We start from the raw sequence: 25,033 nt of genomic DNA on the forward strand, positions 1-25,033 counted from the left end.
GGACCTGACTTTTAATGGTGTTATTGTCTTTACAGGGACTTGCTTTTTTCCACACTCTGGGCTTCTCTTCTGCATGTGGAAGCAAGCAGCTGGGCACAGCGAACATTGGCCGGCTGGCTCTCATCTTCTCATTGGCGATATCCAGCCCACTGTTACACATGCACTGGCTGGTGAGATCAGCCTGTCATAATACATACACTTGCAAATGAGATGACAAGAGGCAGCCCACAATGCCTCTCTTGTCGCAAGGCTCATGAGCCTTCACGCCTCGTCCAAATAGTAACAAAAGCCGGACATTGACACAGCAGTATATGGGGAGGTTTGAAGGCCGGCTTATTCGTATGTGTAAGGAAAGCAAAACTATGGGCTGTCTCTCAGCAAGACAAGAAATTTTGAATTTGGATTTAAGTATGTCACGTTTTAAAATAAGGTGGGAAAAAAAGCAAAATGGCATTTTGTCTATACACATAGATCGATATATAATCTTTTCTAACCAATTATTATACTTTGAGTTTACATAGAGTGAAGAGGGATTGTGTGTGTGTGTATGTGGATGTATTTATCTATTTATTTATTTTACCAGGCTTGACATCCCTCCTCTCTAGTATGGCACTGCTGCTGGTGCATAAACTGCTGGAACGTCCTGCGCCTGATAGCCGATCTCGGGGCAATGTGGTGCTGCCTGGATCCAACACTCCCACTAAGCCTTGTGTGCTCTTCCCACCGTAGGACATCCTGGATGGAGAGGAGGGCATGGAACGCACCATGGGTGGGGACATGGAGCCTTGCAAGCTCTGAATGGTGCCACGACTGGACGATGACAATCTGTGGACTGGACTGTGGCTACCATAGAGTACTTCTTTGGAGATCTGCCAAAACAAAATGGTATTGGTATGAAATGTTTGTCATAATACTAAAAAAAAAAAAAGTGTATATTTTTACTATCAAAATTAGAATTGATTATTTCAGCTTGTTAAAGACAATGAATCTTGCAAGGTTTTAGTCATTATAATCAAGATTACTACTAGGTCCTTACCCATTCTTCTTTTATTTTGTTTGCATCTTTATCTCACCCCCACGTCCCAGCCTCCACTAATTCATAACAGGATCAGTTTGGGACATTAAAAATCAGTCAACCAAGACAACATGAGGCAAAAAGGCAAGGTCAATCATTCAGGGTCATGCTAGAATGTGACCAAGGTGGTACTGGCATCGAGAGAAAATGAAACATGGGCTTAAATAAATGCAGTAACCAAGAGTGACAAGGTGAGCACAAGGCACGGGGAGAGGGTACACAGTCCATCTGTCCATCTCCTGCTCCATTATTACCTTTTGGAAAAACATGTGCGCACGCACCCACTCTCACACACACACGGTGGACTGAAACCACCACGGACAAAACAGGCTACCGTAGCCGCTGGGTACATAGGGCTATAATTCTCCCTTTTTTTTTTTCTTTCCAAACCAAATGCTTCAAATTTGGAACAGAAAAGTTGCGACTTAAAGTCTCCCTCAAATACTGGAGATTATTTCATTATGTTATCTTGGCCATATCTAATGTGATTCATCTCCTTTTGCTCTATTAATCTTGTTAACAGGCGTTCAAATATCACAGTGCAAATTTAACCCAACAGCACATAATATTTGAGTATATTTCATTTGGCACTTGCTCATTCCTATCAATTTCAACATTAACTGAAAAGACATGGGCTATAAAGCTGAAAAAACATCCATAAAATGAGTTGCATAATTTTTGGGTTCAATTTTGTGTCACCGCCCAAGTTACTATAATTTTTTTATATTACTTAAATTTGTAATATAAAAACCTAAGTCTAGGGGTGTAACGGTACGCTAAATCACATTTCGGTTCAGTTCAGTTTCTTGGAAACACCAGAATAAAAAATACACTAACAATAAAGATCACTTAATTGTGTAAATTATTAAGACACTGAAATCTTTAAACACTCAGCAGCAACAGCCTATGACTATGACACATCTTAAGTATTCAAGTTAAAGACAAGTTGTCATTACAGTACATATATGGGCCATTCTACTGAATTGGTTCAAATTCAGAGTTGGAAAATGTGTGAAATTTGTATTTTATTTCAGAAAAACTTTTATTGTATTCATGTTGCACCATATCTAAGGGGCACAAATATAGTAGAAGTACAGCCAATTTTTAAATAGTATTTTCTAGCTTTTCCCTAATATCTTGCCTGCCCCTAAAATGTGTCACTACCGAAACACACGATAACAGAAGAATCAAAATATTTCTACTAGCCGATTAATATTTTTTTCCATTCCCCCCTCTACACAGTATTTTAATAAATTAACATATATGGGTTTGACATCAAAACCAATCAAAATGATTTTTTAACAGAATTTAATGACTTTTTCTGAAATAAATCAAAATGTATATGCTATTTTTCATTGTAAAATAAAACTTCAAAAGTCATCATTAATTAAAACAAACATACCCTTAACCAATCATTATCAGAAATTGTTGGTTGATAATTCAATACTGTTTATTTTTGTGAAAACATCAGTTTTTTCGGTAGTGACTACAACATTTCAGGAGTGACCATATTGTTGCTGCTTGGCAGTAATATTTTGTGTGAGGGTAGCATTGTAATCATTTAACTGGTTTTGATATATTTGAACTTTTAACGTGTATTATAACTAATGAAACATTATTTTATCCATTTTCTTCTGCTTTGTGCTGTACTCAGGGTCGCAGGGGGTTTGAGTTGATCGCAGCTGATTTAAGGCAAAAGCAGGGTGCACGCTAGACCGGTCACCTGTCCATCATGGGGCTCTTCATCATTGAAAAACTGTGGTTTCACCTTCCAAATGAAAATGTAATTTGAATGACAAAAATTTTTGTAACATACATTTCCCTGTATGTATGTTCCCTCTCTCTCTGTTTTTTGAGAGACATCCAGTGGTTTTTGTCTTTTCCTACATGCTCTTCTGAATTTTTGCTCTCTGCTGGATAATTCATTGGTAGACCTCAGCTTTCCTTCTTCCTTCCATCTCTTATTTCTTTCTCTTTCCTTTATGAAATATTCTTTGGATTTCACTGGGTCATTGTAACCCTTCGCCTGTACTCTGTCTCTGCTAGGTTTTTTGGCATTCTGGTGTTTTCCCTTCAAATTAAGATAACATATGAAATAGAATATTGTTAAAATCAGAGAGATCTATGTATGACATATGTATCTATGTTTTATATTATTCAAAACTTACATCATTCAGTAATAAACATCATATTGTCACTACCGAAACCATTATGTCACACCCGAAACCTCTCTGTATGTTTCGATAGAGACCGGTTCGGGTTTATTTTTCCCGTCAAATTTTGATAAAATATGGAATATAATATTGTTAAACTAAGAAGGATCTATGTATGGCATATGTATCTATGTATTATATTATTTAAAACTTACTTTATTCAAAAATAAACATCATATTGTCACTACCGAAACCATTATGTCACTACCGAAACATTCCTTGTAGTGACGTTTTGATAGTTGCTAAGCACAACGTGGCTATCACATGAGCATGTGTACAGAGATAGAAAACAGTACATTTAGCATTAAAATCAAAAGTGCTCATTTAATTGCCGAAATGAGGTGTTTGGTATTGACACATGCTGATTTTCAGACTTTGGAGGGCACATAACTTAACTAGAGAATGCAATTTCTGGAGAAATTGCGTGTGAAGGCGAAGGAAGCTGAAAAGAAAATGCCGAATGTGTTGGAATGAAGTTGAATAAAGTTGAATGACACTGAATAAAGTTGATTGATACTGAATGAAGCTGAATAAAGTCGAATGATGCTGAATAAAGTTGAATGATAATAAATAAAGTTGAATGATACTTAATAAAGTTGAATGCAGTGGAATGAAGTTGAATAAAATTGAATGAAGTTGAATAAAGTGGAATAAAGTCGAATGATAATGAATAAAGTTGAATGATAATAAATAAAGTTGAATGATACTTAATAAAGTTGAATACAGTGGAATGAAGTTGAATAACGTGGAATTGGAATGAACTCTATTAAAAATATTGGAATGAGCAGGAGCCGAACCAGCGCTGCCCACTCACAACTCGGCGTGTGTACCACTACACCATCAGGGACTTAACTGGAAGAATGTAAAACTGAAATGGTGAATGTGGAAATGGGACTGAATGGCGAATTTAATGGTTTTTTTAAGGTTGAATAATTTGAAATTTTGGGAAGTATGAATTGTAAGTGATGTGAAAGTTGAATGAGCTGAATGAAGTTGAATGAAGTAGAATGAAGTTGAATGACCTCTATGAAATATTGTGGAATGAGCGGGGATCGATCCAAGACATCCAATGGTGAAGTGTTGAATGTGCCATTGGAAATGAATGGGATTTTTAGGGGTGAAAAATGTTGGGGGAACCAGAAATGTTAGGGTCATGTCACCATGAAGTGGCAGCACGCCAAAGTTTTGGAGTGGCAAAAAAGGAACAATATCATAGTAATACTAGAGAATACAATTCCTGGAGAAATTGCATGTGAAGGCGAAGGAAGCTGTATGGAAACCTCAGAATGAAGTTGAATGACCTTGAAAAATATCCAAAGGGAAATAAGAAAAGAGGAAGTAAGGAAACAATGAAAGAAAGAAAACAAAGAATGATGGAATCAAAGGAAGGGAGGAAGCAAAGAACCAAGACAGCAAGGAAAACAAGAAAGAAAGAAAACAGTAAGAATACAAAATATAGGAAGGAAAGGATGAGGCGAAGAAATGAGGAAGAAAGGATACTAGGAAGCAAGGAAGGAAGGAAACAAGGAATCTCGGGAAGGAAGGAACCTGATGATGAAAAATCGGGATGTCCCAATATTTTTGAACAAAATGGCCACTTCCTTAGGGACACCTGGGGATGAAAAATTGGGGTGTCCCAATACTTTTGAAAAACATGGCCTCTTCATTAGGGACACCTGAGGATGAAAATTCTGGGCGTCCCAATATTTTTGAACAAATAGGCCGCTTCATTAGGGAAACTTGTAAATGAAAATTCTGGGTGTCCCAATACTTTTGATCAACATGTCCGCTTGATTAGGGACACCTGGGGATGAAAATTATGGGTGTCCCAATACTTTTGAACAACATGGCTGCTTCATTAGGGACACCTGGGGATGAACATTCTGAGTGTCCCAATACTTTTGAACAACATGGCCGCTTCATTAGGGACACCTGGGGAAGAAAATTCTGTGTCCCAATGCTTTTGAACAACATGGCGGCTTCATTAAGGACACCTGGGGATGACAATTCTGGGTCTCCCAATACTTTTGAACATGGTCACTTCATTAGGGTCACCTGGGGATGAAAAATGGTGGTGTCCCAATACTTTTGAATAACATGGCCGCTTCATTTGGGACACCAGGGGATGAAAAAACGGGGTGTCCCATTACTTTTGAACAACATGGCCGCTTAATTAAGAACACTTGGGGATGACAATTCTGAGTGTCCCAATACTTTTGAACTACATAACCAAGATGGCTGCCGCACTGGGGAGACCTCGGGGTGAGTATCCCCAGTCTAGCTAATGTCCCTGCCCAAGATGGCCGCCGCACTGGGGAGACCTCGGGGTGAGTATCCGCAGTCTAGCTAATGTCCCTGCCCAAGATGGCCGCCGCACTGGGGAGACCTCGGGGTGAGTATCCCCAGTCTAGCAAAATTCCCCGCCCAAAATGGCCGCCAAACTGGAGAGACCTCGGGGTGAGTATCCCCAGTCTAGCTAATGTGACTGCCCAAGATGGCTGCCGCACTGGGGAGACCTCGGGGTGAGTATCCCCAGTCGAGCTAATGTCCCTGTCCAAGATGGCCGCCGCACTGGGGAGACCTCGGGGTGAGTATCCCCAGTCTAGCTAATGTCGCTGTCCAAGATGGCCGCCGCACTCGGGAGACATCGGGGTGAGTATCCCAGTCTAGCTAATGTCCCTGACCAAGATGGCCGCCGCACTGGGGAGGCCTCGGGGTTAGTATCCCCGGTCTAGCTCATGTCACTGTCCAAGATGGCGGCAGCACTGGGGAGACCAAGGGGCAATAACACCGGTCCACTGGAAATGAATGGTGAAACTGTGTGGCTTTTTTAAGGGTGAACGATTTGAATGTGTGGGAAGTAGGAATTTTGGGGATGTTGAAAAGCTGAATGTGAGCTGAATGAGTTGAATGACTTGAATTTGTGGAAATTGGAATGGTGTAAATGCGAAAAGTTAAATCTGCCAATGGAAATGAATGGTGAATAGTTGAATGTTTGTGGGTTTTTTTAAAGGTTGAATGAGTTGAATGTGTGTGAAATAGGAATTTGGGGTGTGTTGAAAAGGTTGACCAATATGAGTTGAATGAGATGAATGTTGTGAATTTTAAATTGGAATGATGTAAATTTCAAGTGTGTAATATGGCAATGGGAATGAATGGTGGAAATTTGTGGGTTTTTTTACGGGTGAGTAAGTCGAATTTTTGGGAAGTACGAATTGTGCGTGTGTTGAAAAGCTTTACCAATGTGAGTTGAATGAGTTGAATCTTGTGAATTTTAAATTGGAATGGTGGAAATGGGAAATGTTGAAAGTGCCATTGGAAATGAATGTTTTTTGGGGGGTGAAAAGTGGAAAATATTGGGGAAACGATAAATTTGGGGAACAAAAAAAAAATTTCTACCCCGGAAGGCATGAATTTTCTGAATGTTTTGAACTTGAAGTGAATCGGGTGAAAAATGTGGAAGGAGTCGCCCACCAAAAAATGTGTTAAAAAGTGGAATAATAATAATAATAATAAACTATAGGAATAACATATGTGTGAAGGCCTTTGCCTTCACAAAATAATAAACTGTAGGAATAACATATGTGTGAAGGCCTTCGCCTTCACACAACTAGAGAATGCAATTTCTGCTGGAATTGTGTGTGAAGGCGAAGGAAGCTGAAAAGAAACTGCGGAATGCGTTTGAATGAAGTTGAATAAGTTGAATGATACTGAATAAATTTGAATGATACTGAATGAAGTTCAATAAAGCGGAATGAAGTTGAATAAAGTTGAATGAAGTTGAATAAAGTGGAATAAAGTCGAATGATGGTGAATAAAGTTGAATGATACTGAATAAAGGCGAATGGTACTGATTGAAGTTGAATAAAGTTGAATAAAGTTGAATGATACTGAATAAAGTTGAATGATCCTGAATAAAGTTGAATGATACAGGTGCAGTGAGTTGAATGAGCTGAACGACGTTAAATGAAGTAGAATGAAGTTGAATGACCTCTATGAAATATTGTCGACTGAGCAGGAATCCACCAACGCAGCAAATGGGGAAGTGTTGACTGTGCCATTGGAATTGAATGGGGTTTTTGGGTGTGAAAAAAGTTCAATTTTTGGGGAACTGTAAACGTTAGGGGCAAAAAAATACAAGTTTTGATGGCATGAATTTTGGGAATAATTTGACATTTGAACGGAGTAAATTGGATTAAGTATTTGGAAGTAGTTGAAGTTTGAATGTGCCATTAGAAATGAATCGGCTTTTTTTCGGGGCGAAAAAAAGTTGAATTTTGGGGGAACCATAAATTTTAGGTGTGTTGAAAAGCTTAATGAGTTGAATGACTTGAATTTTTGGAAACTGGAATGGTGTAAATGTGAAATGTTGAATGTGCCATTAAGAATGAATGTGATTTTTTGGGGTGAAAAATGGGAAATATTGGGGGAACCCCATCAAGTGTTAGGGGCGAAAAAAATAAAAGTTGTGATGGCATGAATTTTTGGAATGATTTGAAATTTGAACGGGGTGAATCAGATGAAGTATGTGGAAGTCGTCGATGTTTGAATGTGCCATTGGAATTAATGTTTTTTTTTGGGGTGACAAAGGTTGAATTTTGGGGGAACCGTAAATGTTAGGAGTGAAAACAATAAGGTTGAAAAGCTTAATGAGTTGAATGACTTGAATGACTTGAATTTTTGGAAACTGGAATGGTGTAAATGTGAAATGTTGAATGTGCTATTAAGAATGAATGGGATTTTTTGGGGTGAAAGATGGGAAATGTTGGGAGAACCCTAAATGCTGGGGGCCAAAAAAATACAAATTGTGATTACATGAATTTTTGGAATAATTACAAATTTGAATGGGGTGAACCGGATGAAGTATGTGGAAGTAGTTACAGTTTGAATGTGCCATTGGAAATGAATGGGCTTTTTTGGGGTGCAAAAGGTTGAATTTTGGGGGAACCGTAAATATTAGGGGTGAAAACAAAAAGTTGAAAAGCTTAATGAGTTGAATGAGTAGAATGACTTGAATTTTTGGAAACTGGAATGGTGTAAATGTGAAATGTTGAATGTGCCATTAAGAATGAATGGGATTTTTTGGGGTGAAAGACGGCAAATATTGGGGGAACCTAAATGTTAGACGCGAAAAAAATACAAATTGTGATTACATTAATTTTTGGAATCATTTGAAATTCGAATGGGGTGAATCGGACGAAGTATGTGGAAGTAGTTACACTTTGAATTATTCCATTGGAAATGAATGGGTTTTTTGGGTGGATAAAAAAGTTGAATTTTGGGGGAACCGTGAATGTTAGGGGTGAAAACAAAAAGGAGCCCCAATGGCATGAATTTTTGGAATAGTTTAAAGTTCGAACGGGGTGAATCGGATGAATTATGTGGAAGTAGCGGAACGCCAAAAAATGGGGAGGAATAAGATTAATAATAATAATAATAATAATAATAATAATAATAAAGTATAGGAATACCATATGTGGCCTTTGCCTTCACACAACTAGGGAATGGAATTTCTGGAGAAATTGCGCGTGAAGGCGAAGCAAGCTGAAAAGAAACTGCGGAATGTATTGGAATGAAGTTGAATAAAGTTGAATGATACTGAATAAAGTTGAATAAAGTGGAATGAAAAAAAATTGAAACAGATCGAATAGCAGGGGATTGAACCTCCTGTCAGGGAAACCACCACTCTACCACTGAGCTATGTAGCCTCTGATGTTGGAATGTGAGTTAAATGAGCTGAAGGGTGTGAATGTGCCATTGGGAATGAATGGTTAATTTTTTAATGTTTTTTTTTTTAAGGTTGAATAATTTGAATTTTTGGGAAGTAGGAATTATGGGTAATGTCGAATGTGAGTTAACAATGAAAGAAGGAAGTTAGGACAAAAAAAATGAAACAAGCATGGAATGACCAGGGATTGAACCCACCACCCTATCACTGAGGTATGCAGCCTCTGGTATTGGGAGGTGAGTAAAATGATCTAAAGGTTGTAAATGTGCCTATGGGAAATGCATTTAAATAATCTGAATTTTTTGGAAGTAGGAATCGTGGGTCATGTGGACTGTGAGTTGAATGAGCTGAATGTTGTGAATTTGAAATTGGAATGGTTTAAATGTCAAGTGTTGAATGTTTTTTAAGGTTGAATAATTTGAATTTTGGGGAAGTAGGAATTGTGTGTGATGTGTAATATGAGTTGAATGAGCTGAATGAAGTTGAATGAGCTCAATGAAGTTGAATGGCCTCCTTGAGTGGGAATGGAACCTGCGCAGCAAATGGGGAAGTGTTGAATGTCCCATTGGAAATGAATGGTTTTTTTTGGAGTGAAAAATTGTGAATTTTGGGGGAACCGTGAAAGTTAGGGGCAAAAAAAATGGAAATTCCAATGGCATGAATTTTTCGAATGATTTGAAATTTGAACGGGGTGAATCGGATGAAGTATGTGGAAGTATTGAACTTTGAATTTGCCATTGGAAATGAATGGGGTTTTTGGGGGTGAAAAAGGGGCAATTTTGGGGGAACCATGAAAGTTAGGGGGGGAAACAAACAGACCCCCGGAAGCCGTGAATTTTTGGAATCCATTAAAGTTGGAATGGCGAGAATCGGGTGAAAACTGTGGAAGTAGACACACGCCAAAAAAGTGTGAGGAATAAAAGAGAATATATTCATTCATTCATTATCCATACCGCTTATCCTCACAAGGGTCGCGGGCGTGCTGGAGCCTATCCCAGCTGTCTTTGGGCAGTAGGCGGAGGACACCCTGAATTGGTTGCCAGCCAATCGCAGGGCACACAGAGACAAACATCCGCACTCACAATCACACCTAGGGGCAATTTAGACAGTCCAATCAACTTATCATGCATGTTTTTGGAATGTGGGAGGAAACCGGAGTACCCGGAGGAAACCCACGCAGGCACGGGGAGAACATGCAAACTCCACACAGGAAGGCCGGAGCCGGGATCAAACCCACGACCTCTGAACTGTGAGGCGGACGTGCTAACCAGTCGACCACCGTGCCGCCTAAAAGAGAATATACAATAATAATAATAATAGTAATAATAATAATATTATTATGAAGGCCTTTGCCTTCACATGACTAGAAAATGCAATTTCTGGAGAAATTGCTTGTGAAGGCGAAGGAAGCTGAATGAAAATTGCGGAATGCGTTGGAATGAAGTTGAATGAAGTTGAATGTAGTTGAATGAAGTTGTATGCTACTGAATTCAGTTGAATGATACTGAATTAGGTTGAATAATACTGAATGAAGTTGAATGATTCTGAATTAAGAGGAATGAAGTTGAATGATACTGGATGAAGTTGTATGACCTCTATGAAAAACTGTAGAATGCGTTGAAATGATACTGAATGTAGTTGAATGAAGTTGAATGACCTCAAATTATAGAGAATCGCCTGGAATGAGGAAGAAATAAAAAATAATAAGGGGAGAAAAGACTTCCAATTCATTTCCGGGTCATTTGGGTTACTTCCGGGTCATTTTGGTCACTTCTGGTCCATTTCCGGGTCATCTGGGTCACTTCCGGTCCATTTCCGGGTCATTTGGGTCACTTCCTGTTGAATATCGGTCACTCCCTGTTGATTTTGGGTCCTCCTCCAAGATGGCCGCTGCACTGGTGAGACCTCGGGGTGAGTTTCCCCAGTCTTGCTAATGTCCCTGTCCAAGATGACCACTGCACTGGGGAGACTTAGGGGTGAGTATCCCCAGTCTTGCTAATGTCCCTGTCCAAAATGGCCACCGCACTGGGGAGACCTCGGGGTGAGTATCCCCAGTCTAGCTAATGTCCCTTCCCAAGATGGCCGCCGCACTGGGGAGACCTCGGGGTGTCCCCCCAGTCTAGCTAATGTCCCTGACCAAGATGGCCGCCTGTCCAAGATGGCCGCCGCACTGGAGAAACCTCGGGGTGAGTCTCCCCGGTCTAGCTAATGTCCCTGTCTAGGATGGCCACCGCACTGGGGAGATCAAAGGGCAATAACACTGGTCCACTGTAAATGAATGGTGAATTTTTGTGGGTTTTTTAAGTGAATGAGTTGAATGTTTTTGAAAGTAGGAATTTTGGTGGTGCTGAGAAGCTGAATGTGAGTTGAATGAGTGCAATGACTTGAATTTGTGGAATTTGGGAAGGTGTAAATGTGAAAGGTTGAACGATTCAATGGAAGTGAATGGTAAATAGTTGAATTTTTTTTTTTTTTTTAAGAGTGAATGGGTTGAATGTGTGGGACGTACGAATTTGGGCGGTGTTGAAAAGTTGAATGTGAGCTGAATGAGTTGAATGACTTGAACTTGGTATGGTGTAAATGCTAAAAGTTGCCAATGTGGGGTTTTTAAGTGTGAATGAGTTGAATGTGTGAAATGTAGGAATTTTTGGGGTGTTGAAAAGCTGAATGTGAGTTGAATTGAGTTGAATGACTTGAATTTGTGGAAATTGGGAAGTTGTAAATGTGAAAAGTTGAACGTTCCAATGGAAATGAATGGTGAATAGTTGAATTTTGTGGGTTTTTTAAGTGTGAATGAGTTGAATTTGTGGCAAGTAGGAATTTTGGGGGTGTTGAAAATCCGAATGTGAGTTGAATGACTTGAATTTGTGGAAATTGGAAAGGTGTAACTGTGAAAAGTTGAATGTGCCAATGGAAATGAATGGAATAGTTGATTTTTTTTGTGGGATTTTAAGGGTGAATGAGTTGAATGTATTGGAAATAGTAATTTGGGGTGTGTTGAAAAGCTTGACCAATATGAGTTGAATGAGATGAATGTGAATTTCAAATTGGAATGATGTAAATGTAAATTGTTGAATATGGCAATGGGAATGAATGGTGGAATTTTGTGTTTTTTTTACAGGTGAATGAGTTGAATTTTGGGGAAACAGGAATTGTGGGTGTGTTGAATTACTTTACCAATGTGAGTTGAATGAGTTGAATCTTGTGAATTTGAAATTGGAATGGTGGAAATGGGAAATGTTGGATATGCCATTGGAAATGAATGGGTTTTTTTTGCGGTGAAAAACGGGCAATTTTGGGAAAACCGTAATTTTTTGGAATAAAGAATGTTGCCGTGAATTTTTGTAATACATTGAAGTTGGAACGGCGAGAATCGGTTGTAAAATGTGGAAATAGAAGAACGCCAAAAAAGTGCCAGGAATACAATACAATAATAATAATAATAAAGGTGTAGAATAACATATGTGTCAAGGCCTACGCCTTCACACAATAAAGTTGAATGGTGTAGAATAACATATGAAGGCCTTCGCTTTCACACAATAAAGTTGAAGGTATACAATAACATATGTGTGAATTGCGTGTGAAGGCGAAGGAAGCTGAAAAGAATGCATTGCATTGGAATGAAGTTGAATAAAGTTGAATGATACTGAATAAAGTTGAATGATAGTGAATGTAATTGAATGAAGTTGAATAAAGTGGAATAAAATCGAATGATGCTGAATAAAGTTGAATGAGACTGAATAAAGTGGAATGAGAGTGAATAAAGTTGAATAAATTTTACCCTTTGGGGATGTCATCAGAAGACACGGCATCAGCTTTCACAGTTAAACTGATGACACACAGCTGTACATTAGCGTGTCTGCGGAGGACACAGGACCTATTGATACCCTTTTAAATTGTATTATAGATATTAAGTCATGGATGGCAGAGAATTTCCTACAGCTCAAATAGGACAAAACCGAGGTTTTAGTTATCGGCCCTGAAGGCCAAAGAGAAAGACTTTTACCGAAATTACTAGATTTTAAACCCTCATAATGTGTAAAGAACCTGGGCGTTATTTTTGAATCTGAGCTCAGTTTTATTCCTCATATAAAAAATGTAACCAAGATCGTTTTTTATCATCTTAAGAACATTGCCAGAGTCCACCTGTTTCTCTCTCAGGCTAACACGGAGGTGCTGATGCATGCTTTTATATCATGTCGTTTAGATTATTGTAACACCCTGCTCTCTGGTCTCCCCAAAAAGAGTATTTCTTCCCTTCAACTACTGCAAAATTCAGTCGCTTGGGTGCTGACGAGAACCAGAGGGCAGGAGCACCTTACACCAGTTTTAAAATCGCTGCTTTGGCTCCCCGTGTGTTTCAGGATCGATTTTAAGGTACTTTTATTTGTTTATAAATGTATTAATGGTCTTGGCCCATCTTATTTATCGGACTCGCTTTTACCATACCAACACTCGCGGATCCTGAAGTCCTCTGGCGCCGGCCTTTTAATTATTCCTAGGGTGAGGACCAAAACGCATGGCAAGGCTGGATTCAGCCATTTTGGTCCTCAATTTTGGAATAGCCTGCCAGAGGACGTCAGGTCTGCAGAGACAGTTGATATTTTTAAGGGGAAGCTCAAGACATACCTATTTAGTTTGGCCTTCAAATAATTGTTTTTAGTCTCTTACTATTTTTATCCAATCTTATTGTTTTATAGTTCTTAGCCTCTTTTATTGCTTTGTTTTTTTAGCTTCGTTGTCATTTTCCTTTAGCTTCATCTGGGTTTTACCTCCAGTGTTTCCTCAAGGGGGGCCTCCGTGCTGGGAGGTGTGGCTGCCCTCCCTGCACTATGCTTAGGGGCTGCCCCGGTTGTCGTGGCCCGGGGCTCTTTGAGGTGGTGGTGCTACCCGTGGCCATGGGCTGTCATCCCTCTCAGCGTGGACGAGCTCCCCTTGGGTACTCTTTCCTCATGTGGTTTCTCTGTGCCCTGCCATGACTCTTTTTAAGGTTATATATGTGTGCGTTTGTGTATGTGTGTGTGAGTGAGTGAGTGCAAGTGTGCTTGTGGTTGTCTGTCTTTGTGTATACTGCGAGGGAGGGAAGGAGGGAAGGTGGGAGCGGGTTCTCTTTTTATGCTGTATTTTATGTTTTATAATGTACAGTACTTTGAGTTGCATCTTGTGTGTGAAAAGTGCTATATAACTAAAATTTTGTTTTATTTTATTTGTTTTCTTCGCTGTCTTAGTTCCTTGCTTCCTCCCTTCCTTTGATCCCATCATTCTTTGTCTTCCTTATTTTTTTCCCTGACTTCCTTCTTTCATTGTTTCCTTACGTCCTCTTTTCTTGTTTCCCTTCGGATTTTTTTCAAGGTCATTACACTTCATTCAAGCTTTATGGAGTGACTCACCCTTCCTTCTGTGTTGGTAGGCCTAGTGTGGTGGTTGAACACATATGATGGATCTTTATGATAAACCTTCAGACAGGAGTGGGTTGTAATATTTCTGAAAGCAGATAACAAATTATGTGACATCACGTGTGAAGCCAAGGATGCAGTGTCAAGGTTTACAGTATTGGATTTGTGCAGCTGCTGCTGCTTCAAAGTTTGTTTAGTCTAAAACACACTATCATACACACATATCACACAGATGTTTTTGACTCTCACATTGATTATAAGGTCCTAACAAACATTCATATATGTTTGAGGTGGTATCAAATTCTTCCCACATTACAAAAACATGTACAGTATGTTAGGCTATTGAAAGACTGTCAATTATATGTAGGTTTATGAGTTTCAGATCACCCAAGTCCTAAATGAGGACAAAGCTCATAGTATAGAAAAAATGATTGAGTTCCAAGTTTTCCGTCTGTAAATCAATGGCGGGTGGTACATTTCAGACATGGGCCTTCACTGCTGACCCAACCCCCCTTATCCCACCCACAATCACATCATAGCTTTACAAAATATTGTACAAAAATGTAATCTAAATATGTGGGGCATTACAGAGAGAGAGACATTTCACGTATTTGGGATAATACCATTATTACCAAGGCAAGAATCAAAGGTAGGCCAAAGCCTTGTGATCTTCCTCCAAATAACTCTAAAACGCTACACTACAATATCATTTGGAGCAGATAAAAAACATAGAGCCCTCATAGATGCTGCTCTAAATTGCAGAATAAACTCTCCAGCCAGCAACATTTTTCTTGAAAAGTCCTCTTGAAAATGAGAATTTTCAATCATGTCCAATATTTGTCATCTTCCATAAAGGTGGAAACACACAAAGCCGACGTCTACAACAGTGGCCGAATGCCAGCTATGTCAACCTTTGGTTCACATTCAGTAGCGTGATACCATTTAGCTCAACCAATCAGAAAATTACACATCATCAAAAGCCTTGTTGAAACATAGCAGGTATTTTGCAAACGGGAAATATTTTTCTGCGGTTTGACCTGTCATCCAAACGTCACCATCACCAGATTGTCTACGCTTTACAAGAAGTTTGTAGCTATCTATCGCCTAGTACTGAACTCTACCTTATGTATACAAGTGTATATTTAGTTGTCTTTTCTCTGACCACAGATTAGTCATTGCCATCATCGTTATTGTGAACCCTTACTGCCTGCCTGCCTGCTTACCTGCTTGAGCCCCACGCCTGTGGCCCGCTTGCCACTTGGCCAGAACTCCGCTTCACCCTGGTCACACTGGACGTTCAAATACACATTTTTGACCGCTAAACTGCCTTTCCTCTTTCTGCATTTGGGTCCCCTATTGCAACCCACAAACTGTTACAACTTGGTTATAACCATTCTGTAGGAACTTTTTTATTACCAGAGGTGAGCATTTGAAAAAAAGTTTATTGCCATTTTTCTGCAGCCTGGATAACCTTCTGCAACCATCTATCCAACTTTTTGTCAAATCAGATCAAATGGTAATTGCCTATCGGCCGGTCCATCTATCATTGTATACGCGCTTCCGTCGACCAACTCCCCCTCCGCGGCCAATGTGAAATGGATGCTTCACCATGGCCGGACTAAATATGTCCCCTTTTAGGACCCAGTGGCTGTCAAAAAGACTCACCACGGCACTAAATGCCCTTTTGGGACCGTTTAGCTGTACCCCTCCACCGGCGCTGTTGCGTGTACGTGTTACGTGTACACTGAAATTAATGTCATTTTCTGCTTCGGGGCGTGTATTTATGCTAGATGCACGTGTAAATATGCATCTATAACCTTTGGTTTAGATTTGGTAGCCGTTATTCAAAGTGCGGAGCTCCAACCCTAGGGGCCGACTGCTCTGCCTTGGCTATCCGCCGAAAGCACACCTTTCTCGGTCACATTTTTTGGGCAACCCGCCGAAATTTGGCTGGGAGAAAAGTGTTTAAAATTGTAATTTTCATCAACCTAAGCCACTCAGGGGACCTTGAGCGCCCCCAAATATGGTTGTAAAGCCCTCGCTTCGGAGACAATTTGTTGTTTTGTGGCTTAAATGCTGTCCTTATTGCTTTTTGCCCTCTTTGGTTCATGTTCTCTCTCAGAAGTGTTTTTTTGCCTGGCGTTTTGTAAAGAACTGATTTAATAACGTGGCGACTGTCGATACATTACGGTCATATTCTTTGGCGAGATCAACCAAACGCATCCTATTCTGCCCGTTATGAGGTCAATGTGTAATGCAGGTTTGTTTGCAGCCCTAGTTCGCCCTCGTGTGGTTATTTAGAATATTGTTTACTGGTGTTGAAAAAGATAGAAATGCAGTATGGCAGTGCGCAACTCCGACCCGTTCATGTTACGATGTTGAAGTTGGATCCAATTGTTGTTGCCTTGGTCAAGAATTGTCCGTAAGTACATTTGATAGCAATAGTGTTGACTATTTTTTTTGGTCAGTTATTGTATTTTATTTGGACATTTGAGACGATTGAACGTGATGTACTTGCTATTAGCATGAGACAGTGTGTCATGTTAGCTGATACCACATTTGTTATTTTTCAGTTTTACGACGACCTAAAGAGGGTAATGGTCGAGGCCATTGTTCGAATAAACCAGACGAAAAAGGAATCAAGGTCTGTTTATTTGGAACGTCGTTAACTCGCTGTCTAGCTGGTGAAAAACTTGACGCTTCGGAGCGAGGACAGCATACATCCCTTTTTCATACTTTTCTATTATCTCTTTCTTTGTTTGTATGGACAAAAAAAGATTTTCTGCTTTTTTTTCGTTTCCTTGTTTCTAATTCACGTAAAAATATCGGAACACCTCTTGGCCCAGAGGGGCGAATGACGAGGACATTATATAGACATATCTATCACATATATATCTATCTACCTGTCCATCTACACAAATACCTCATGGCCCGAGGGCCGAATGACGAGGTCGCTGCATAGACATATCCATCACATATATATCTATCTACCTGTCTATCTACACACATAGACACATACGGTAGAGGTCCCTCTTAGCCAATGGGATGCCAGGAAGATGCTAGGTAATAGCCAATGGCAGAGCAGCTATGAGTATGTTGTGTTCAGGAAACTCCGGAGCTGCGAGTTGTAGCCCATACTGTATTTTTACCTTTCGTATCCTGAAATTTCTTTCGTAAAAAGAGGCAATATTTTCCTGTTGAGGCGTTTCGTAACTTGAAAATTTCGTATGAAGAGACGTTCATAAGTAGAGGTACCACTCTACCTTAAAGCAACAGTGTCATGTCAGTTTTTTATTGACTATGGCGGCACCATGTGGACAAAAGCGGTAGTGTTTTGACAAAAGTCAATTACATTTCGCATGCGCGCCAGCATGTAGTGCCGTGAAATCCTGAGCCCTCGCTGGCCTGCAAGTTGGACTGAATTACCATATTTTCCGGACTATAAGTCGCTCCGGAGTACAAGTCGCACCAGCCATAAAATGCATAATAAAGTGGAAACAAACATATATAAGTCGCACTGGAGTATAAGTCGCATTTTGGGAGGAACTTGTGCGCGTAGTACACATTATTTCCACCAAGCTACGATGCTACATGTAGCATGCAAGAAAGTTACGGTAGAATAACTTTAAACTCATTAAAACGGTTGTAGATCGTTTAAATAAGTCTTTTATTTATCCCCGACCATGTAGAATGTTTCCAAGTCTCCAAAAGTATTTATGTATTCGGTCGTAATTATGTCTTTGTCTCCTTTGTGCTCAGTGTGCTCCTCCTTACATGTGTGGCTGCATGATGACACACACACACAGCCATAGGCTGACACATGATGTGTCTAAAAACACACACACAGCCATAGTGCTTTAGTGCTAAAGCACCTGCAGAGGGAGGCAAAACATCATAAATACAAGTCAGCACTAACAAGCCATGACAGTAATATGTTAATTATTTCACATATAAGTTGCTCCAGAGTATAAGTCGCACCCCTGGCCAAACTATAAAAGAAACTGTGACGTATAGTCCGGAAAAAATGTTACATTTCTATTTCCAGTGGCTGTGTAAAAGATGAATAGCGATGAGGTAATGAATCTAATTTTGTTCAAATAATACTTTTGTTTTTTGTTTGTTTTGGGGCTTCTGCCATGACACCAGTAATCGCGAGTAGATGTTCGAATCGACTTCGGTCCTTATAGCGAAAGGAGGAAGTGAGTAGGCCGTAGAGGTGGGCGATATATATCGTTATCGATATCATCGTCAATCTTGCTTTCACGATATGTAATTTTACATTATCGAGTATTAATATTGCCTCTGACTCGAGTCAGTCGACGGCCGCAAAGTATGAGCAAATGCTGAAAAATCAGTGCGCATTGACGGCAGAGGAGGAGGAAGTGATAATCATTCGCCGAATCAGCGGGCAGGACCCGTTCACGTGACTCTGTCCGCACTGCAGCCGAGCTTCAAGTATGGAGGAGTGTCCAGCGGGTAATATTAATAGCAAGCCGCAAGTACACGTCGTCCGTACAGTCTGTAAATGGTTTGGGGTTGACAAGACTGACATCGGTGAAACGGTGAAGAGCAATTCTGTTGCACCACGAGCCATATGGATTACGAGGAAAACTTGGCGACCGCGCAAGCAAAACAAACAAAAGCTTAAACACACACCTCTCAGAAAACAGTCACCAAGTTGAACCAACAAATATAAACGCACGCACGCATTTACGCACACACACACTCAGCAAGTCAAACGTGACATCCTGGATGATCGGTTAACATTCAGTTTACATGCTTTTAGTCCGCATCATTCATAATTAGCCTGTATTCCCGAGGCATGTTGCCCAAACCACGTCGGTTTATTAGTGTGACACCCAAACATGAATAAAGTCACAAGTCTATATATCACAGCGACGATTAGTGGGAAAATGCACTTTTCGGGAAATTGCAGTTTTGTTATTCAACTTTATTCTGAATACATTGGACAATATATGAGAATGGGTGTTGTGATGACGATATATTTTTTTTTTCCCTCGCTGGGTGACACTTGGTCACACCTCACATATCAAATACATTTATTTCCCATTCTGATTGCTGTAGTTAACACCTTTTTCTCATTTTGATTGCTCTCGTAGTTGTCAGTGGTACACCAGTACTTACTGCAGCTCAAAATGTCACATCATTATGGAATAACAGCAGAGACAGTTAAATGACATAAATATGCCCAAAAATCGTTGTAAGTCTATACATAATTTTTTGTTCTTTTTTGTTAAATATTGTCGTAGAATATCATTATGTTTTGCAGAAGCTATATTTAGTCATTTAAAAGAGATGTTGTTCACAAACACTGTCTATCAACAATTGGTCTGTGCAGATTTAAAATATTTTTTGTATAATATCGTCAAATTATCGTTATCGAGTTTTTTGAAAATATATGGAGATATTCTTTTTTTGCCCAAATCGCCCACCCCAATCAATTCAGGACGTTTGTATTTTTTGGGTGTGTCAGGGTTGCTCCCATCCTCCTCAAAGTTGCTTAGTGCCAGTAAAAACGATACGGACCCCCCCAGAGCATGACAAAAGTCCCATTCTACTACTTGTAAGTCAATGTTTCATCAAAAGATTTGGGACATTTTTTTTATTAACATCGAATTCTTGCTCAGTGATGCTTTAAAGAATTGAAGCTGTAAGATACCGATGGTCAAATAAGAGCCTAGTGCGATTATTACGCAATTTACATACGATTCGGTTAGTTGACTAATTGCGACTACTGTTGGTGATTAGTTGATGAGTAAGATAATTGTGTGAAAGCGAAGGCCTTCACACACATGTTATTCCTATAGTTTGTTAGGGCCCAAGCAGCGAACCGCTGCGAGGTCCCTATTGTTTTTCTAGGGATTATTAGGGCCTGAACAGCAAAAACTTGCAAGGACCCTATTGTTTTTGTAGAAATTATTATTTTATTTTTTTCTGACCAAATGATCGCATTTTTGAACCCCTAAACATGCACGAAAATTCACCAAACTTTGCAGTCTCATCGGGCCTGGCAAAAAATTTGATATTTTAAAGTCGCCGTAAACGATGCACACAAAATGGCTGCCCTAGAGTAGGAAAACAAAATCGATTTCCAGCCCGTTTGACCTAGGCCTACGAAGATTGGCAGGCACGTGTAGCACCCCGAGACGTACAAAAAAGTCCATTGCAGCCATAGTCTCAAGTGTATAGGAAGTGAGCTATGAATTTTTGACTGCCCAATTTTGGACCATTTTTGCAGGATGCATACCTTTGCACCAATGTCATAGAGGATTATTCCAATTGACTTCAAACTTCGGATATATCATCTTAAGCCCTGGGGCAACGACTGGGAAATTTTTATTTTTAGTTTTCGATAACGGGGGCGGGGTATCATATTTGGCGTAATTTATTTCCTTCGCCATACATGACAAAAACCTTAACTCCCCTGAATGTCCAATTTTGGACTATTTTCGGACATTTACAGGGTGCATACTTTTGCACCCATGTCCCGTAGGATTCATCCGATTGACTTCAAACTTCGGATATATCATCTTATGACGTGGGGCAACAACTGAGAACATTTTTTTGAGTTTTCGATAAACTATATGACGGGGTTGGGGCATCAAATATTTTTTCCTTTGCCATACAGGAGAAAAAACCTTAATAACTCCCCTGCACATCCAAAAAATTCCAAACTTCAACTGTACATAAAGAGGCGCGACCTGAAGACATCTATATGCTAATATTCCATTATATATATAGCACCACCTATTGGCGATCAAAATTGTCAATTTTTTACTTTTCTATTTACTGCACGGAGCCCGTTGAACGAATCAGACTGAAAATTTGTCAGAAAAGCCTCAAGACGTGGGTCTTGCTGTACGCCGAATATTGTGACTTTTTGGCGAAGGGCGTGACCATGATGGTGCCGCAAATTCTGAATATTCGTGACAATAAATACAGTTTTAACTTGACTCAGATCATCCTTCTTCATTCTTGAAAGTTTTCGTATTTGATGATAGACGAGGGCTGAAGACATCGTAGTGGTAGCGCCACCTAGTGGCTGAAGGAAATACATGTTTTTTTCTTTGATGTTTTATCCTAGCAGGTTAACCGGGTCCACCTCATCTTTACACGGAAGAGTGTTGAGGCCACACTGATATTAAAATACAAAATTTGTGATTTTCCTTTAAAAGCTGTCACCTTGGCAACAGGTTTCCACAAATAAAATTACGCTGATTTTGACGGTCGAAACATGCATGCAATCTCATGAAACTTTGCTCACACATCAGGCCTGATGACATCATCTTTTTTTTTTGTTTTACGTCGCAATTGTTTAAAAAATGTCTCGCTAGCGCCCCCTGGAATTAAAAAAAAAAGTCAGCCCCGTTTGTAAGTTTCACCTATATCTATGAAAATTTCGTGGAATATATGACAGGCCAAGACCTACAAAAAAGTCTCTTGAAGCCATGTGCTAAACCTAACAGGAAATCCAGTATTTTAAATTGACTTTACAATTCGGCATCAGATTGACTTAAAAAGAGCTGTAATGTGATCCACATGATAATATATTGACACGATTTCACACATTCGATGAGAGTCTACACCTGAAGTCATCTACGAACTAAATTTTCATTGTAGTGGGAGCGTCACCTACTGGCTAAATGAAGTACATGTTTTATTCTTTCATGTTTCTCTCCTGGCAGGTTAGCCAGATCTCCTTCATATTTGCTCGGAAGAGTGTTTAGGCCTTCATGATGTTAAAAGATGAAGTTTGCGATTTTTTGCAAAAAGCTGTTGCCATGGTAACGCCCAGTTCGCCAATAACACAATGCTGATTTTGAGAATGTAAACATGCACGAAAACTCATGAAACAGCACACATAGAAGGCTTGGTAAATTAATCAATAATTAATTATTCAATTGTGCAATTTTTAAAATGTGGCTCGCTACCGCCCTCTAGAAAATTTATAAATAGTGGCCCGGGTTGCACGCTTCACCTACCTACATCTACAACAATTTGATAGTATGTAAAACAGAAAGAGAACTACAAAAACGCCTCTTGGTCCCATATGCTAAACCTAAGAGGAAGTCAGCCATGTTTAATTATGTGAAGGCGAAGGCCTTCACACATATGTTATTCCTAGTCTTTATTGTGTGAAGGCGAAAGCTTATTATTCTATTTTATTCCGACCACTTTTTCGGTGTGCGACTCCTTCCACATTTTTCATTCATTCATTCATTCATTCATTATCCATACCGCTTATTCTCACAAGGGTCGCGGGCGTGCTGGAACCGATCCCAGCTGTCTTTGGGCAGTAGGCGGGGGACACCCTGAATTGGTTGCCAGCCAATCGCAGGGCACACAGAGACAAACATCCATTTGGCCAGTGATGCCGTTTGGCACAGGTTTATAAAAACTACAATTTTAGGTATTTTTTTTAAATGTACATATTTTTTTGTTATTTGTGTCCCTAATAATCAGGAAATGTAAGGGAAAAAAAATCAATGACAATTTCATGGTCCTGCCCGAAAGTGTTAACACCTTCCCAATTCCCACAAATTCAAGTCATTAAACACATTCAGCTCACATTCATCTTTTCATCAGCCCCAAAATTCCTACTTTCCACACATTCAACTCATTCACACTTAAAAACCCCACAAAAATTCAACTATTCACCATTCATTTCCATTGGCAGATTTAAGTTTTCGTATTTACACCATTCCAATTTCCACAAATTCAAGGCATTCAACTCATTCAGCTCACATTCAGCTTTTCAACACCCCCAAATTTCCTACTTCCCACACATTCAACTCATTCACACTTAAAAAACCCACAAAAATTCAACTATTCATCATTCATTTCCATTGGCAGATTTAATTTATCGCATTTACACCATTCCAATTTCCACAGATTCAACTCATTCAACTCATTCAGCTCACATTCAGCTTTTCAACACCCCCAAAATTCGTATTTCCCACACATTTAACTCATTCACACTTAAAAACTCCAAAAAAATTCAACGATTCACCATTCATTTTCATTGGAACATTCAACTTTTCACATTTACACCTTCCCAATTTCCACAAATTCAAGTAATTCAACTCACATTCAGTTTTTCAACTAGGGATGTGCGTGACTAGTTGTTTAACCGTTTAACCGTCTAGAATTTATTAAACGTTTTGTATTTTACTAGTCGGTTAAACGCGGCATTAAGTATCACGCATCTTGTTCCACAGAACAAGAGAGAGGGATAATTGCTCCACCCAACCCCCCTCACCCCCTTAAAAAATCCTATTTTTTGTGTAAGCGATCATATTACATTAAAAATGCGACCTCTGTCTTGTCTGCTGTATGAACACACGTCAATGTGGCCCGCCTGCGCAGTAGAAGAGACGACATCACACCCGACGTTGTGTTTGCGGAAGTAAATGTGGTCCAGCGTGTCAGGGCATTCAAGCGATTAGGTAGCAGGCTGAAATAAATACAGTATTTGGGGGAAATTATGAGGCGAGGCTTTATTATCTCATTTCATGGAGTCATCACTGACGATGACGTCACATCATAACCGTGCGTAAAAAAATCAATCTATCTGAGCCGTGGCTGGATTACTACGATCGCCATAAATGTCCACTTTATGTTTCACGTTTCAAGTGGGATTAAATTAAAGTAAAATAAACTGTCCTGAATGTTTGGGCTAAAATAGCCCCTAAAGACACACAACATTTGCATTTTAAACTTTGAATTCAATATGTATTAAAATTCAAGTTTTCTTCCTTATAGACTAGTCGCAAATAAAATTTGAGACTAGTCGGCCGGCAAATAAGTCAAAATTCCCATCCCTATTTTCAACACCCCCAAAATTCCTACTTTCCACACATTCAACTCATTCACACTTAAAAAACCCACAAAAATGCAAGTATTCACCATTCATTTCCATTGGAACATTCAACTTTACATTTACACCATCCCAATTTCCACAAATTCACATCATTCAACTCATTCAGCTCATATTCAGCTTTTCAACACCCCCAAAATTCCTACTTTCCACATAATTCAACTCATTCACACTTAAAAAACCCACAAAAATGCAGCAATTCACCATTCATTTCCATTGGGACATTCAACATTTCACATTTATACCTTTCCAATTTCCACAAATTCAAGTCATTCAACTTTTCAACACCCCCAAAATTCCTACTTCCTACACATTCAACTTATTCACTTTTTTAAGGGTGAATAAGTCTCCCCAGTGCAGCGGCCATCCTGGGAAGGAACATTAGTTAGACTGGGGGTACTCCACCCGAGGTCTCCCCAGTGCGGCGGCCATCTTGGGCAGGGACATTAGCTAGACTGGGGATACTCACCCCAAGATCTCCCGAGTGCGGCGGCCATCTTGGGCAGGGGCGTTAGCTAGACTGGGGATACTCAATTCGAGGTCTCCCCAGTGCGGCGGCCATCTTGGGCATGTTGTTCAAAAGTATTTGGACACCCTGAATTTTCATCCCCAGGTGTCCCTAATGAAGCAGCGGCCATGTTGTACAAAAGTATTGGGACACCCAGAATTTTCATCTCCAGGTGTCCCTAATGAAGCGGCCATGTTCTTCAAAAACATTGGAAC

General features: G+C 39.7%; 1 protein-coding gene across 1 annotated transcript in view; it reads right to left on the bottom strand.

The window, feature by feature from the left end:
• The window catches only part of LOC147140343 (sickle tail protein homolog), a 237,456-nt gene that overhangs the window by 134,114 nt on the left and 78,309 nt on the right, over nucleotides 1-25,033 (bottom strand). Inside the window, exons 5-6 of the mRNA XM_086043119.1 lie at nucleotides 14,407-14,500; nucleotides 581-869 (exon numbers count right to left, since the gene is read on the bottom strand). Coding sequence (XP_085899245.1) covers nucleotides 581-869; nucleotides 14,407-14,500 — 383 coding nt within the window. The remainder of the gene's footprint in view (nucleotides 1-580; nucleotides 870-14,406; nucleotides 14,501-25,033) is intronic.

The sequence above is a fragment of the Filicampus tigris genome, chromosome 10 (assembly GCF_054856515.1).
Source record: "Filicampus tigris isolate MCC_2025a chromosome 10, RoL_Ftig_1.0, whole genome shotgun sequence".
NCBI classification, from domain to species: domain Eukaryota; kingdom Metazoa; phylum Chordata; class Actinopteri; order Syngnathiformes; family Syngnathidae; genus Filicampus; species Filicampus tigris.